This window comes from Frieseomelitta varia, unplaced genomic scaffold (assembly GCF_011392965.1).
Source record: "Frieseomelitta varia isolate USP_RPSP 00005682 unplaced genomic scaffold, Fvar_1.2 scaffold_180, whole genome shotgun sequence".
In the NCBI taxonomy this organism is placed as follows: domain Eukaryota; kingdom Metazoa; phylum Arthropoda; class Insecta; order Hymenoptera; family Apidae; genus Frieseomelitta; species Frieseomelitta varia.
In genome coordinates this window covers 600,456-615,290 of record NW_025109528.1, presented here as the reverse complement: position 1 = coordinate 615,290, position 14,835 = coordinate 600,456, and the positions used below count along the sequence as shown (strand labels likewise).

Sequence of the window (14,835 nt, the reverse complement as noted above, 5' to 3'; positions counted from 1 at the left end):
AAAAAAAAAAAAAAAAAGAAAAAAGGGCATCGAACAATATTTCTACACGAGAAATCTTCTCTCGTCCCCTTGATGTCCACCAATCACACCTTACAAACGTTCTCTTTCCTTTTTTCAGCAGTTTGTATCTCATAATCTTCCAATCCATTGTAGAAAATCTTCTCTCTGGTTCCGACCATCATTCCGGGAATCCTCGACAGACAAAGAAGGCACTTTGGTTCTTCCAGCGAGAAACGTCCACGATAGACACAGAGTGAGGATCGACGGCTGCTCCGTGGGTCGTTTCTTCGCTTCTCCCCTGTCTCGTCTTTTTCGCTCGACCGGTCGAGCGATGTCGGCGCGGCGTCGCCAGGGTCGTCGTCATCGGCTCAGAAGCTGCCGCACTCGCGCAGCACGCGATTTCCCAGCGGCATCGGCGGACGGAAGTTGTTGATTACCTGCAACAACAAGCGGCACACGCACACAGGCGCCGGAATTAGGAAAAACGGGGCCGTGATTCCGTCGATTTTCGAATGAAATTTTCATTCTATGCGCGACGCCTAAACGGCTAAATATAAAAAGAAGGAGGGAGTGTGGGTGTGCGAGCTGCCGGACGAGACCGGAGGATCTCGCGAGGCGAGAGAAAGATTAATCGAACGCGCGACGGGAGGAAGGTGTTTGAACGATGGGCGTTTCGTTCCGCCTCGATGACGGACTTCTGACATACTAAATTCTAGGAACACTTCGCGCGTTGTTCAGTTTTTTTTTTTTTTTTTTTTTCGTGCTCGAATCAGATTTCTCTACGGTTTCCTGTGATCTCTATGAATTCCAGAATTCTACCGAGCGTTCTCTCGTATATTGTGAATCTGGCAGAGTTTCGCGTATTAATATTAAAAAATAGAATTTAGTTTTTATTCTAAAGTAAAATTTTCTTATTTCTATCCATCTTCAAGTGCTTTTTTTTCCTTTTTTTTTTTTTAAATGTATCTGTTAAATTTACACGCAGTCGCTGGTGAAAAGTATCGTTCAAATACAATGCCGAATTTGCTCGAGAATTATCGACTTTCAAAATATACTGTTCATTTTGTTGCAAAAATGTGTTTACAGTATGTAGCATGCAGGGTGAGAAAGCGAAGAAACTTTTACGACTGAAGTCCATTATGAATTTGAAGACTGAAGTTTTCTCTTTGCAACTTCTCTTAAAAACTTATTTAAATTTGAATATCAGACGAAAACGAATGATTCTTGGAATTTGGATTCGTCGTTTGAGGCAAAACATTTTCGATCAAACGTAAGCACTCAAAAGCATCGAAATCTCTGCTCTGTTCACAAATTAGAATTGGAGTTGTTAACATTGTTTCCTTTCACGTGTATTGCAAACAAATTTGAAATTTTCAGCTTCAATATTTTTAAATACCTTCGAATTAGTGCAGTGAAGCGATCGAAAACTTTTTGCCAGGGATAGTATAACAATAAGCCTCGTCGATTGTTATACGATTCTTTTTTTAGCTCAAATATCGACGACTCTTCGAACATTGGAAATTCAGTGTTCACACGAGCGAGTGATTTGTTATTTCACTCGGCTTTGCCGATTTTATAAAATAACAAATCCACGGTACGAAGATGAAGTAATCCACAGTGTAAGAAACCAAATACACGTACCGCTCCATGATTCTCGTGGCATGGACACTCCTCACCGCGGGAGAATTTACGTAAGTTCCGGAAGATGTTCAACTGATGATGAGACACCTCGATGCACTTTTTAAAGAGAATCCAAGTGACGCTCTCGTTGCAAGGTGGTGTTGTCAATGAACCCAGGTACGTCCAGTAGCCATTGTCATCTGAATTAACAGACGGAGAATAAACATCCTAGTTTTATATATTATTCCATTTCGAAAACGAACGACTTGTGAAATAAGCTTCACTTGGTTGACAAGTGAATCAAGTTCTTTTTCTTAATAATGAAAGTGAAAAATTGAACTTTTGTGTGAATGGACTGGTGTATATGTACATAAATTTACATTCGTGTAACAAAAAAACGGTATGTAACATTTGAGAAGAATTTATAACTTAAATTTATTATTATTATTATTGTATAACTTAAAATTAAATTTATTATTATTATTATTATTGTACAATTAAATTATAATTCTTTATAATTTAATAATTAAATATTATTATTGTATAATTATAATTTAATTATACAATAATAATTATTATTATTAATAATTATACAATAATAATAATATTATAAAATTAAATTTATTATTATCATTATTGTATAACTTATTATTATAACTTGAAAGGAATTATAATCTAAAAGTTAAAATCCACGCTTCCTTTCACAGTGAATTGAAATAATGAATAATCAAATGTCGTTGTTCTTATTTTTTATTTATATAAAAGAAGAAAATGCACGCAAATTAAATTATGGAAAATTTTTGACAATTGACGAGAATGGAAAATGGAAAAAGTCGTCGGTAAGTATATCTGACAACGATTATCCGCGATAATTATTGAACGCTGACGTTAGAAAGCGCGATCGTACGATCGGTTAGCTCATAGTTTTTTTTTTATCTCTGACTTGTTTCAAATCGTGTTAATTCATTCAAAAATACGGAATGCCAAGCGTGAGAATAATTACGTAATTTCATTCACGTAACGTACAACGCGATGATCGCGATATTAATTGTTTATCATTTTAAGTGCTGTGCGCAAAAGCCGATGATCGTTGCGAACGAATTGAAGCGATCATTTATTTAAAATATCCAAGACAATGGCGAATGAATTTTTAAAGACACTGGGAAACGCTTGGTAAACAAATTCTTGCCGGTTTTACTGAAAGAATCCGCTATCCGTGTCTCGTTTGTAATTTTCAATTCCAGCATCGCGTGGCACCGTTGTTCGACAACAGCCAGAATGAAAATTTTAAAAGTTCGTCGTAATAAACAAGTGGGCGAAAAGCAAGTTGTCGAAGGTCTTTCCTTCGTGAATAATTAATGTAACGAAATGCAATCTGACAAACATGAAAGGGAATAGAAAATTGAAACTTGATATTTTGACAGGGTTCACTCACCAGGGAGAAGTTTGCTGGGATCGATTGGCTCCGTGATTTCTACGACTTCGCCCTTGTGCGAGACGTACGGCAACAAACGGGCGATCTTCTCCATTTCCCCGTGCGTCTTTCCCACCTGCAATTAAAATTTCGTTGTGCAACGCATTCTATCAGCGTGATCATCAACCTTTAACACCTCTGCTGCGAATGTATACGTATATTTACACTCTTAACTGACGATCAAATGAAATTTCGAAAGGAAACATGATCGAAGGACTTATACGTATGATTCTGCAATATGTAGCCAATTAATTTTGAGATTATGAAATTAATTTTGAGGTTATAATCCTATATAAGCGATTAAATTCTCAATCGGGTTGATTTGTTTTTAAAAATACTCTCAGAAAATTAAAATTAACAGTCAATTAATTTTGAGATTGTGAAACTAATTTTGAGGTTATAATCCTATATAAGCGATTAAATTCTGAATCGGATTGATTTGTTTTCAAATGCTCTTTGAAATTAAAATTAATAGCCAACTAATTTTGAGGTTATAATCCTATATGAGCGATTAAATTCTGAATCGGGTTGATTTGTTTTTAAATACTCTCAGAAAATTAAAATTAACAGTCAATTAATTTTGAGATTGTGAAACTAATTTTGTGGTTATAATCCTATATAAGCGATTGAATTCTGAATCGGATTGATTTGTTTTTAAATGTTCTTTGAAATTAAAATTAATAGCCAACTAATTTTGAGGTTATAATCCTATATGAGCGATTAAATTCTGAATCGGGTTGATTTGTTTTTAAATACTCTCAGAAAATTAAAATTAACAGTCAATTAATTTTGAGATTGTGAAACTAATTTTGTGGTTATAATCCTATATAAGCGATTAAATTCTGAATCGGATTGATTTGTTTTTAAATGTTCTTTGAAATTAAAATTAATAGCCAATTAATTTTGAGGTTATAATCCTATATAAGCGATTAAATTCTCAATCGGGTTGATTTTTAAATACTCTGAGAAAATTAAAATTAACAGTCAATTAATTTTGAGATTGTGAAACTAATTTTGAGGTTATAATCCTATATAAGCGATTAAATTCTGAATCGAGTTGATTTATTTTTAAATATTCTTTGAAATTAGAATTATATTTAATTAATGAATTGGATGCCTCAAAATTGTAATTTGTGCAATTAAATAAACTTGTACTAGATATAGTTGGTAGTTCGTCGCCTTCTTGTCAACCGATTTCGAAGGCAATGGCTTTCGAACATGATGCTGTTGAAAATAGAATTTACAAGGAAAAGACGTAGATGCAAGAATACACGATCAGTCAAGCGGAACCGGCATTAATGATCGTTTATTACCCAATGATTAAATCTTCATTCGCTTGACATTAATATATATTATTTATGCCAGCCATTAACGTGCATTAGGTGAAATGAGCGTAATACAATCTTTTCAAATCGCGTTGAGATACATTGCTACGCACAATACACGATAATACTCTCACGAAAGATAACATCAGTATCACATTAACATTAAACGTTTGATATCAACATCAACATCAAATAATATTTAAATATCGACGAACAAAGGAGAAATTTCATTGAACGCGAATGTAATTTTACGTAAAAATCTACCAACGTAAAAAGAAGGATACTCAGACGCAACACGCAAACTACCGTTAGATAATCGACCGTAGTAATTTATCGAATAATTTCCGTGCAACGTAAGTAGTCCGATTGATTGCTATAAATTCGATGAAAATTCCCCGACGAACAAAGGACGGGGCAACGTTAAACAATCGGTTGCACAATGCTACTTTTCGAATTGCCTCGCGTTATAACGTTCCGCGAGCACATTGTGACAAATGTGAATTGCGCAATCGCCGCACGTGGTTTTCGTTATGAAAATAATCCCGATCGGGACGTCGAGGTCCTCCGCATACTTTTCACGCGACCGGAGACTCTACCTCCGGTCACGCGAGGCGGAAATCGCTAATCAAAGATCATTCTCTAATCAAAGATCAGTCGTTCCTTTCGTTTCGATCTCTACGGAAAAGTATTTTTCTCTGAAACACGAAAAAAGAAAAAAAGAAACAGAGTCGAACAACAGAGCGAGTCGTGAAAATTTTAATTAGAAAAGTGACGAAACAAACGGATGCAGGCAATTGGAAATCGTGCGAACGATACACTCACGTTCGTCCTTGATGCCTAGCCGACGAAAGAGAATTTATTTACTTATTTCTTTTTTTTTTTTTTTCGTCTTCGAACTCGGGCGGATAATGATTCGCTCTCCGGAGCGGATTACGTAACACGTCATCGGGCCGATGATGAAGCGATACCGCGTCACTGTTACGGATTCTGCTTACGAGAGCTTCGCAGCTTATGTAAAAGCTTGGGTGTTAGGCTACAGATGTGTGAATACGTATCTACGATGCATCCGTAGAAAGGGCGCAAACAGCATTTAAATGAATTACCATCTTAAGAATCTGCTTTGAAATGTCGCTTGAAAGACTTTGAGACGAACGCAGCTGTCACGTTGTTTTTCGTTTGCTGCAATTCCAGCGAACGATCAGATCTGATTTCTCGTGGGAAAATTTTCATCTATCCTCCATGCCATTTGCATCCTCGCCAGATCGTTACATTTTTATTTCATTTTATTTTATGTGCTTGCAAGAGGCAAGAACAAAGAATAGAAACGATGTGATTTATGATTCATCCTGGTTATCCATCGATGATAAATTAATGTTAAGTTACAAAACGTTAATGTCGGCTCCTGAGTACCAAGAAATCACACCGGAACCTTATCATCATTATCTTCGTCAACTAATCACAACCATGCTCGAGTTTAACGTCTACCTATAAGTGTCTGTTTAATTATTGTCGTGTCATTTTCCCCGTTTTCTCGATTGTCGCCAGCACGTGATCTTTGATCGTTGCTGCATACGTTAAAAATGTACAACGTGCTCCTTGATATTTGCGTCTTGTTAACACGAGCGAGAAAGACCAAAGTAAATAATTAAATACACGCGCGTAGGCTAGTACAAGTATAGATATTGCTATAGCGTCCGAGATCGGGAAAACGGTGTATCAGAGAGAATAATTACCAACCTTGAGGAACACGCCGAGAACCGCAAGGCCATCAGATGCTTTCGCAGCTTCCGCGAACGTGTTGTATTTGCTTGTATTCCAGTGGACCAGATGCAACTGTAACACGAAAAACAACGAGAAAATGTTACCTCCATTATGGCGTTAATTTTTGCATTGGATTTGATTAGTAGGAATGATCATTCGTGAAGAAACGCGACAATTAATAAGTCACGAGTCGGAGATACTGTAGAGTAGAGTCATTAAACTCTGGCGCGAGTAGATTAGAAATTGCAGAATCAACGGAAGATTCGATCCTCGTCGCGAGAAAAACTCTCGTTCCAAGAAAAACAGCCGGTCTTCTCCCCGACCGAATTAAAAATATTTTCCTCGTGATGCTTGCATCATCGGTAATCTCAGTAGACGATGCTAGATCTGAGTTTCGTCTCGTTGAATATTTATGACTTGAAATCACTCCAGAGAAAGAAAGAGAGAGAGAGAGAGAGAGAGAGAGGAGTCACGCGGTTCGAGAAGAAAGCTGCGTAGAGATGATGTTGTCGCACGAATCATCGTATTCAGCCTGCTTTCGTGAAAATCCGACGCGCTTCAGCGGATTCCTCAAATCATTTGCAGACAAGATCGCGCTTCTCGACGAGAATTCATTTGCAAATCGTTTACAAAATCGACGGACAACATCAAGATTTGTCACAAGGCGTAAGACTTTCATTTCGGTTCTTATCTCTGTTATTTCAATTTTCCGCGTTATCGATGTATCTTCCTTACGATTTTACGAAAGGAGATCGTACTCTCGCGCTCGAAGGTGCATCGAGGATCGAGAATGAGAACGCGCGCGGCGAAACAAACGAAACTTTGCCCCGTACGATCGGATCGTACCAAGAATGCAGTCCTTTAACATTCAAGCAACTGTCAAGTGTTTTCTTTCTTTTTTTTTTCTCTCCACGACGACGATTAATCATGAAAAGGACTTCTCCGTTACGCAACAGATTGCCCAGTTCCTTGCCCCGTAACGCGACCGAAGCCATTTCTCACGAAGTTTAGACTCACGAAGTTCGAACACATTTCCTTACTTACGTAAGTTCTAACTCCGTTTGCCATTTCCATACAAACAGCACACGGAGCAATTATCATAAGTCTTCTGGTCTATTGTAACAAGATGCGCAAACAACCACGCGGCGTTCGAGTAAAAATCTAATTATTCTACTTATGGAAAAGATAACGTTAATTTATTTTTAGAAATCTAGATGAAAAGAAAAGTGAAAAAAGAGAAGATAATTAATCTTGTCCAGGCGGAGGTTAGAAAGACAAATTCGAGTCTAAATTATAGTCTAAAATATAAAATCTAATTATTTTTCTTGAGGAATAGAAAATATTAATTTTTTTTTTTAGAAACGAANTCTAAATTATAGTCTAAAATATAAAATCTAATTATTTTACTTAAGGAACAGAAAATATTAATTTTTTTTTTTAGAAACGAAGAAAGAAAAAAGAAAAGATAACTAATCTTGTTCAGGCGGAGGTTAAAAAGACAAATTCGAGTCTAAATTATAGTCTAAAATATAAAATTTCATTATTCTACTGAAGGAAAAGAAAAAATTCAATTTTTTTTTTTTTAAACACATAGACGAAAAGAAAAGCAAAAAGAAGAACTGGTCTCGTCCAGGCGGGGATAGACGAGTAATCACGTCCCGTGATTTTAACGATCACGTTAATGAGAGAACTGGTTACTGCTGGAATCTCTCTTCGACTCACGGACGACAAAGTGCACGCGTTCGAGCAAGGTCGAATCGCAACCGTAAGAAGTTCGTACGAATGATCGTGACGCGAATCATGCCTGCCGGCAGTGAATTATTAACGATTTGCCTCGAAGTTAGATTGGCCAGAAGCCGCTGGTCGTTGAGAACATACACGGTTAATCGCCACGATCCGATACGTCCTTTTTAGAGTGATTCGTAGGCGGCCGCTCTTCGTCTTCGATTCGTGCGCGGAATCGCGAGTCCCGATTGAAAATCCTCTATCTATTTATACTGCACACCGTGAAACTGAATTCTACCGGCAACAAAGTTGGCAAGTGGAGTGCGTAAATAAAATTTATCACTGTCACTTTCGATGACGGGAAATGAGAAACTGGACCAGGAATCGCGAATGTTGCGAAAACATTCAGTCCAGACGCAAAGCGTGGGTGGTTTGTTGTTCGAAAATATTATTTTCGTCGCCGGAAGAGACTTCTCCTGTTCTATTAAGTCTTTTAAATGTTTAGGGGCTAGGTTTTTTCAATACTGTAGAAAGTTTTATTTTGTTTAAATTTGTCATTTAATTTAATTTATTTTATTTAAATTCTTATTAAATTTATATATAATAAAATTATATATATATATAATTTATATATATAATTCTTATTAAATTTGTTATTTAATAAATTGTAATATTATTTATTAAATATTTTTTGAATTGATATTTAATAAATTGTAATATTATTTATTAAATATTTATTAAATTGATATTTAATAAATTGTGATATTATTTATTAAATATTTATTAATTTGATATTTAATAAATTAATATTTAATTTGATCTTTGATAAATTAATATTTATTAAAATGTTATTTAATAGATATTTAATAAATTGTAATATTATTTATTAAATATTTAATAAATTGTGATATTATTTATTAAATATTTATTAAATTGATATTTAATAAATTGTAATATTATTTATTAAAATGTTATTTAATTAATATTTAATAAATTCTAATATTATTTATTAAATTGATATTTAATAAATTGTAATATTATTTATTACACTGCAAATTTAATTTAATTTATTTAATTTAAATTTTTCTAGATTATTGCCATCGTATTTTTTTTTTTTTAGATGGCAATGTTTATTAAATTTGAAAGAAAAACGACATTTAAAACGACTTTTTAAAATTGCTCTTTCGTTTCTCTATTATGGGAAGGATTCGCGTAAAAAGCGAGGCAACTGTTTTTTGGAGTGAACTAACCTCTCCAGCGAATGCCTGTCCGTTGACAGTGTGCTCGGATCCTCTCGAGTCGCTGCATCCCCAGTGACAATGGTACTGCTCCAGTTTGTAGACGTCGTCCATCAAGGGTCCACCGCTCAGAACTGCAATTTAATAAACAACCATCATTCTTCTCTATTCCTATCTATTCTGATCTGAAAAAAATTCCTTAAAATCCATCGCGAAAAATACTTCTCCTTGAAAATCGCCTGTCTGCAGACCTCTAATTTTTGGTGTCAATTTTTGGAACGAACGAGGAGCGACGTCAGAGCGTGAAAGAATTCTAATTTTAGCCCCAAATAACGGTCCCGCGGTTGTGCAATGTGAAAACAGACGCGGATAGGGAGGGAACGCGGTTCGTTTCAGCGCGTTGAATTACAGGATACGCTTGATTAGCCGAATTACAAGAACGATACGGGAAGGGATCGCGAGAGGGATAGCGAACAGCCAAAGAAGCCCCCCGCGCGCGTCACAATGCAAAGGTTAGAGGAAGATTTATGGCGTGCAGGTCAGAATTGGCGAACGTGGCCTCGGATCGTACGGGGAATCACCTGCTTCTATTCATCGATTCATTCTACATCTGTTCGAAGTGTTTTTTTTTAAATACTTTCGCTGTCACAATAATCCCGTGGGACCGACGCTTGTCTTTTCATTCTTGTCGTCAGCGCCATCATAAGTAAATTTTTAAAGTTATTCATTTCAAGACAAACGTTGTCGAATTATGCAAATATGTATGTACCTAATCTAATATGTAAATGAAAAAGTGCGCTCAACAATGACAAAGTGTGAGAAAAGTAAAAAAAAAAAAAATAAGTAAAATAAAATTAAAAGAAAAGAAAAATGGAAATTAAAATTTTAAAATGTAATGTATATATATTGAAATAAATGATGTAGAAAGAATAGAACTTTCACGAAAATATAAACTTATGTCACAAGCATTTCTTGAAACAACATTTCCACAAATACAATATTTCAAATACAATGTTTCAATAGAGTCACTATTATAATTATACTTCTTTAGACTGTCTTTAAATTATTCGAAATTACTCTCCATCATTTCCGAAATTTGTTGCGAAGATCGACAGCATCAGGAGTGACTACCACTGCGAAAAATGTGCTATTAGCAAGATCATACTGTTAATTTATTGCGCAACTTTTCATCGTTATATACTTGTCAAGATGAAATTTGTATTGTGACCCCGCAAGTTCAAAATTCATTCGCGTTAACGTTGTACTCGCAACGTTCGTGCGAGAGATTTGATCTTCTCATTTGTTGCGAGCAGAGAAATCTCAGCTCAGCGTCGTTAGAAAAAAGCCTCGTTGCGAAAGTTCCACGAATGGAAATGTCACAGAGAAGATATGAAGCCATTAGTGCCAGAAAGTTCTGGCGGGTTCGACAGTGTAGAACGAACAGCTGCTCGGTGAATCGCAATGAAGGAACGAGATGGTTGATTTGCATTGGAACAAAAAGCGAGAGTAGTCTCTTTTATATATTGTTCTTGATACGTTCAAAGAGCGCGGTCGTTTCAAAGTGCAAAATTACCATTAATTTAGATATTTACAAGAACTTTTGATTATCACTGGTGCATAATTAAACGTAATGTAGCATTTGTTAATAAGCGTCTTAAATTCGCGTCAGCATTTGTCCACATATCGATCAACACTAGATTGACTGAACCAAAAATGGTCAAAACGACCAATTTATAATTTTCGTTAGAAATTTTATAGATGAAAAATAGACTGTATTTTTTGGAGAATAATTTTTCGTAAAATATTATAGGGTGTCCCAAAGTTAAACGTCGAAACCTCGGGAGCATGTACGGGACTATAATAAATCAAGAAAATATGTCTTTTAGAAAGTTTTCAGTTCGTTTTTTTGCTCCATTTTGAAGAAAATCGCGAAAAAAGATTTTCATTTGTTATCATCTGTTTTATCATCTCGTAATATCATCTACTACCATCTGCAATTTATATATTATCTGTTCAATGAAAATACTGTTCAAAATGCTAAACTTTCAAGCATTACATCGAACATCGAACACTCTGATTACACAGTTAGACATTATTCCAATGATGTTTGATACACTAAACTATAGTTTTGTCTTTCAGTTGTTCTCCCGAGAATGATTGGCATCAAATAATAAACTTAATTGAATAAGTGAGGGAACGAAAAATTTCTTTTCTTTTCTTTAAAGTGCACTTTAAAGTGAAATTTCTGAAAAACATTTTCTCTTGGTTTATCGGTTCTCTACACCCCTCTTGAAGCTTCGACATTTAAACTTTCGTTGAAAATTTTAAATCGAAGCTTCTGTCATTTATTTCCTTCGACACACGTCTCGGAATCGAAAATTCCACGTTTCAATCGTCGACAGTTCTGCTAAACATTTATCGAAGAAACGATAAGTCGAATACGAAGTTATCGAACTCTTCCTTGGCAGCGAAGTGTATCCAATTTCTACAATGATTTCCAATGTACGATCATTACAGGCTTCGCCTTCGGCCTTGTCATTCTCAAATGACAACGGAACGATTACACGTCGAATAACAGAGCACAGTTGTTTTCGTGGGAAGGACGAGTGTAAACGAGCGACAGGTGTGTTAAGCGTCAGTTGTTTTAAGCGTCGTGTATTCGTCGTCGTTAACGAAAAATGGAGCAACGAATTTATCGATGGTATCGGGAGGGGGAGGGATCGATTCTCTGGAACTTCGCTCTATTTGCAACGTTTCGTTCCTGCCACGTGTGAGCACGCATAATGCGTCACGGCATGGCCGTCCTCGTTTCGAGCACACCTCGAACGATGGTAAAAGCCTCCTCTCGACCGGCACGAAATTCCCTGTCGAAGTGTTCGAGGAAAACGCCAACGACCACGATTTGCTTTACGCTCGTTACAATTTCTTTTCTTTCAGCCACAGCGTGACAGAAGAGCGTAACCGTATCGACGACAGTGAAAACCTGTTCACAATTGGAACTTTGTAAAAAAGAAAAGTTCTATTTCAAAGTCTGTGAAGTCTCTACTGTGAGTACGTTCTCTTGGAGATGAAATTCAAATGAGATTGGGAAAAATTTTCTCCGCGAGCTGGATCTACAATCTTCCTCTCGAAGATTGAAATCTTCTCTTGCCGTAGGATTTTTGCTTTGCCATTTTATCGAACTTGGAACACGATGAACAAATTTTTTCAAATTCCACCCCCCAACGTTCGAACTTGAAGAAGACACCTTTTCTTTCTTTTCAATCATTTTATCTTCACCTTGGAACGCACGCCTAGGATTGCACGACGAATTGTTGCAATTCCTTTAAATTTCACCCTGATATTCGACGTTCGGTAAAATCGTATGACAAGTGGATCTTAAACAAATGATAACGATGGAATAAGAAAAAAAATTTTTCAACGGGACACCGACACCATAGATAAGAGCGTTAATCGCGGCAAAGTGTATAGGATAAAGTTTTAAATTACGCGAGATTTACGATGCAAACGCGAGCGTTTCATCTGAACGGCGAACCTAACGCCTCGGCTCTCACAGCGTCGGAAATGGACGATTAGAGCCACGTTTCGTGGCCCCTGCATGCAACCAATTAGCTTCTGGCCGCGGTTAACGCTGAAATCTACTTCGAACCCGCTTCAGATTAAGTCCCTCGCTCTTCATCAGCCACATATATAATATTTGGGCCATCGTGATCGAAACAACAAGTTGTCGTGCTTGCTTTGTCAACCTTAACGAACGGAACTGTCACCTACACGCCGATAAAAGGAAGAATCGGAAAGAGGAAGATCCACTGGATTAAGTCCTCGAATGAAACCAAGATAACAGCTTGTTTAGATGTTTCTTAGACTTTTATCCTTCCTTATATAAGAAATTCATGGTTACCTTGACTGCAGGATGATGAATAATATTCATCGAAACGATATACCGCGGAACAAGTTCGTTCGACAAGTTTACAGTCACCCGTGTTATCTGCTTGATTAATGAGAGGCAACGTACTAACTCGCGTTTTTATCCTATCTTCCGAATGAATGATCGTCCATCTTGTTTTTTTTTTTTTTTTTTAACTCGCTCGAGAAGTCTCAATAGCCTAATTTTATCCTTGCGAGAATGTTCTGGATATATATTCTCCCTATCGGCGACATATATCATCATGACGATGAGTTCTCTGCTAAAAGTATTAAATGAATTAAATATTAAGCACTCCTTTCTTTTTCAAAGACTGACGAGTGATAATGGACAGAGATATTATCTTGTATGTTTCTACGTTGAGGATGAGAAAGGAAACGTTAATTTATTGGAAAGTGGAAAGTTTTTTAATCAACGTTCGTACTGTTCAACCTCTATTCTATTCAAATCGATTCTACGTCTCGGGAATGTTTTCAATTTCGTGGTAAACTATTGTAGATAAGAATAACATTATTATCTGTGCAATTTTAAGCGCGCAGTATGGTGACTCATTGTTGTCAGTTAATATTCGGGCATTAAATATTGAAACTGTTATAAAAAAAAGATTGATAATAAATTTTATAATAATATATTATTATAAAATAAATTATTCATTAAATTTTATAACAATATAGAAGTAATAATAAAGTAATAATAATAAATTTTATAATAATATAGAAGTAATAATAAAGTAACAATAATAATAATAAATTTTATAATAATATAGAAGTAATAATAAATTTTTGTTGCTTGATATAATAATAAATTTTATTATTACTGTTTAATATAATAATAAACTTTATTGTCATTATTATTCTTAAGATATTTTCACACTATACAGTAGATGGCCAAATAGAGACACTTGTCTTTTCGAAAATGCTACAAATTATCACATTATTTAAAATTGATTAGTATTGAATTTGAAGATTCAAAGCTTAAAACTAGATGTATTAATTTATTGAACTTTGAATGTCAGATGAAAGCGAATATAATTTCTTAAATTTTCGTTGTCGAAGTTTAATACTCAATGTTCAACAAAATGGCGAAAAGAAATCGTGCACCAAGCTCTCGAGCCTTCGCCAAGTGTCTTCGCCATTCTCCCATTTGCTACATCGTCACATGATATAAAAATATTCGTTTCAGAATAAAATGAACAATATGCATTTTGAAAGTAGAGACTTCAACTACAGACATTAAAATAAGTCCACGTTTTATCGCTGTACGACATTATTTTTTCTTTATATAAAATTAATAACAGTTTCAAACATTCTAATAACTGTTCGATTTCAATGTTAACGCGTGTCACTGTGTAACAACTTTTTAAATAAATGGCCAAAGATCGTTTTCGATCGTTTCGCCGGAAAATGAGAATGAACTTACACGTGCCCTCGCCATCGGTGTCCATCCGCCAACAATAACCCGGATTAACGAGCTTCCGGGAAGCGGTTGCTGGATACTTCCACCGCAGGGGTTTGCTGCTTAAAGCCTCGTGATCGGATTCTACGCGATCGGTTTCGATGTTTACAGGACTCTGTCTCGATCCTGCCGCCATCGGGAACTTTGACACCCACGTGCTTGGTCCTGCAATGAGAAAATAAATAAATTGGTTAGCAAATTGGTTCAGCATCAACGTTCATGTCAACCTTCGCTCTTGAACTTCGAAGTGAATTTCCAATTTTTACCAACAATTTAAGACCACAAGAACCGATCAAAGTAGAGGCTTCAATA

At 35.8% G+C, this 14,835-nt stretch overlaps 1 protein-coding gene across 1 annotated transcript in view; it reads right to left on the bottom strand.

The window, feature by feature from the left end:
* LOC122538832 (carbonic anhydrase 1) overlaps positions 1-14,835 on the bottom strand; it is a 30,628-nt gene that overhangs the window by 1,067 nt on the left and 14,726 nt on the right. The window contains exons 2-7 of the mRNA XM_043673272.1: positions 14,488-14,688; positions 9,156-9,277; positions 6,157-6,252; positions 3,056-3,170; positions 1,642-1,820; positions 1-437 (exon numbers count right to left, since the gene is read on the bottom strand). The exon at positions 1-437 is cut by the window's left edge and continues 1,067 nt beyond it. Of these exons, the coding sequence (XP_043529207.1) occupies positions 369-437; positions 1,642-1,820; positions 3,056-3,170; positions 6,157-6,252; positions 9,156-9,277; positions 14,488-14,688 (782 nt within the window). The 3' untranslated portion in view covers positions 1-368. The remainder of the gene's footprint in view (positions 438-1,641; positions 1,821-3,055; positions 3,171-6,156; positions 6,253-9,155; positions 9,278-14,487; positions 14,689-14,835) is intronic.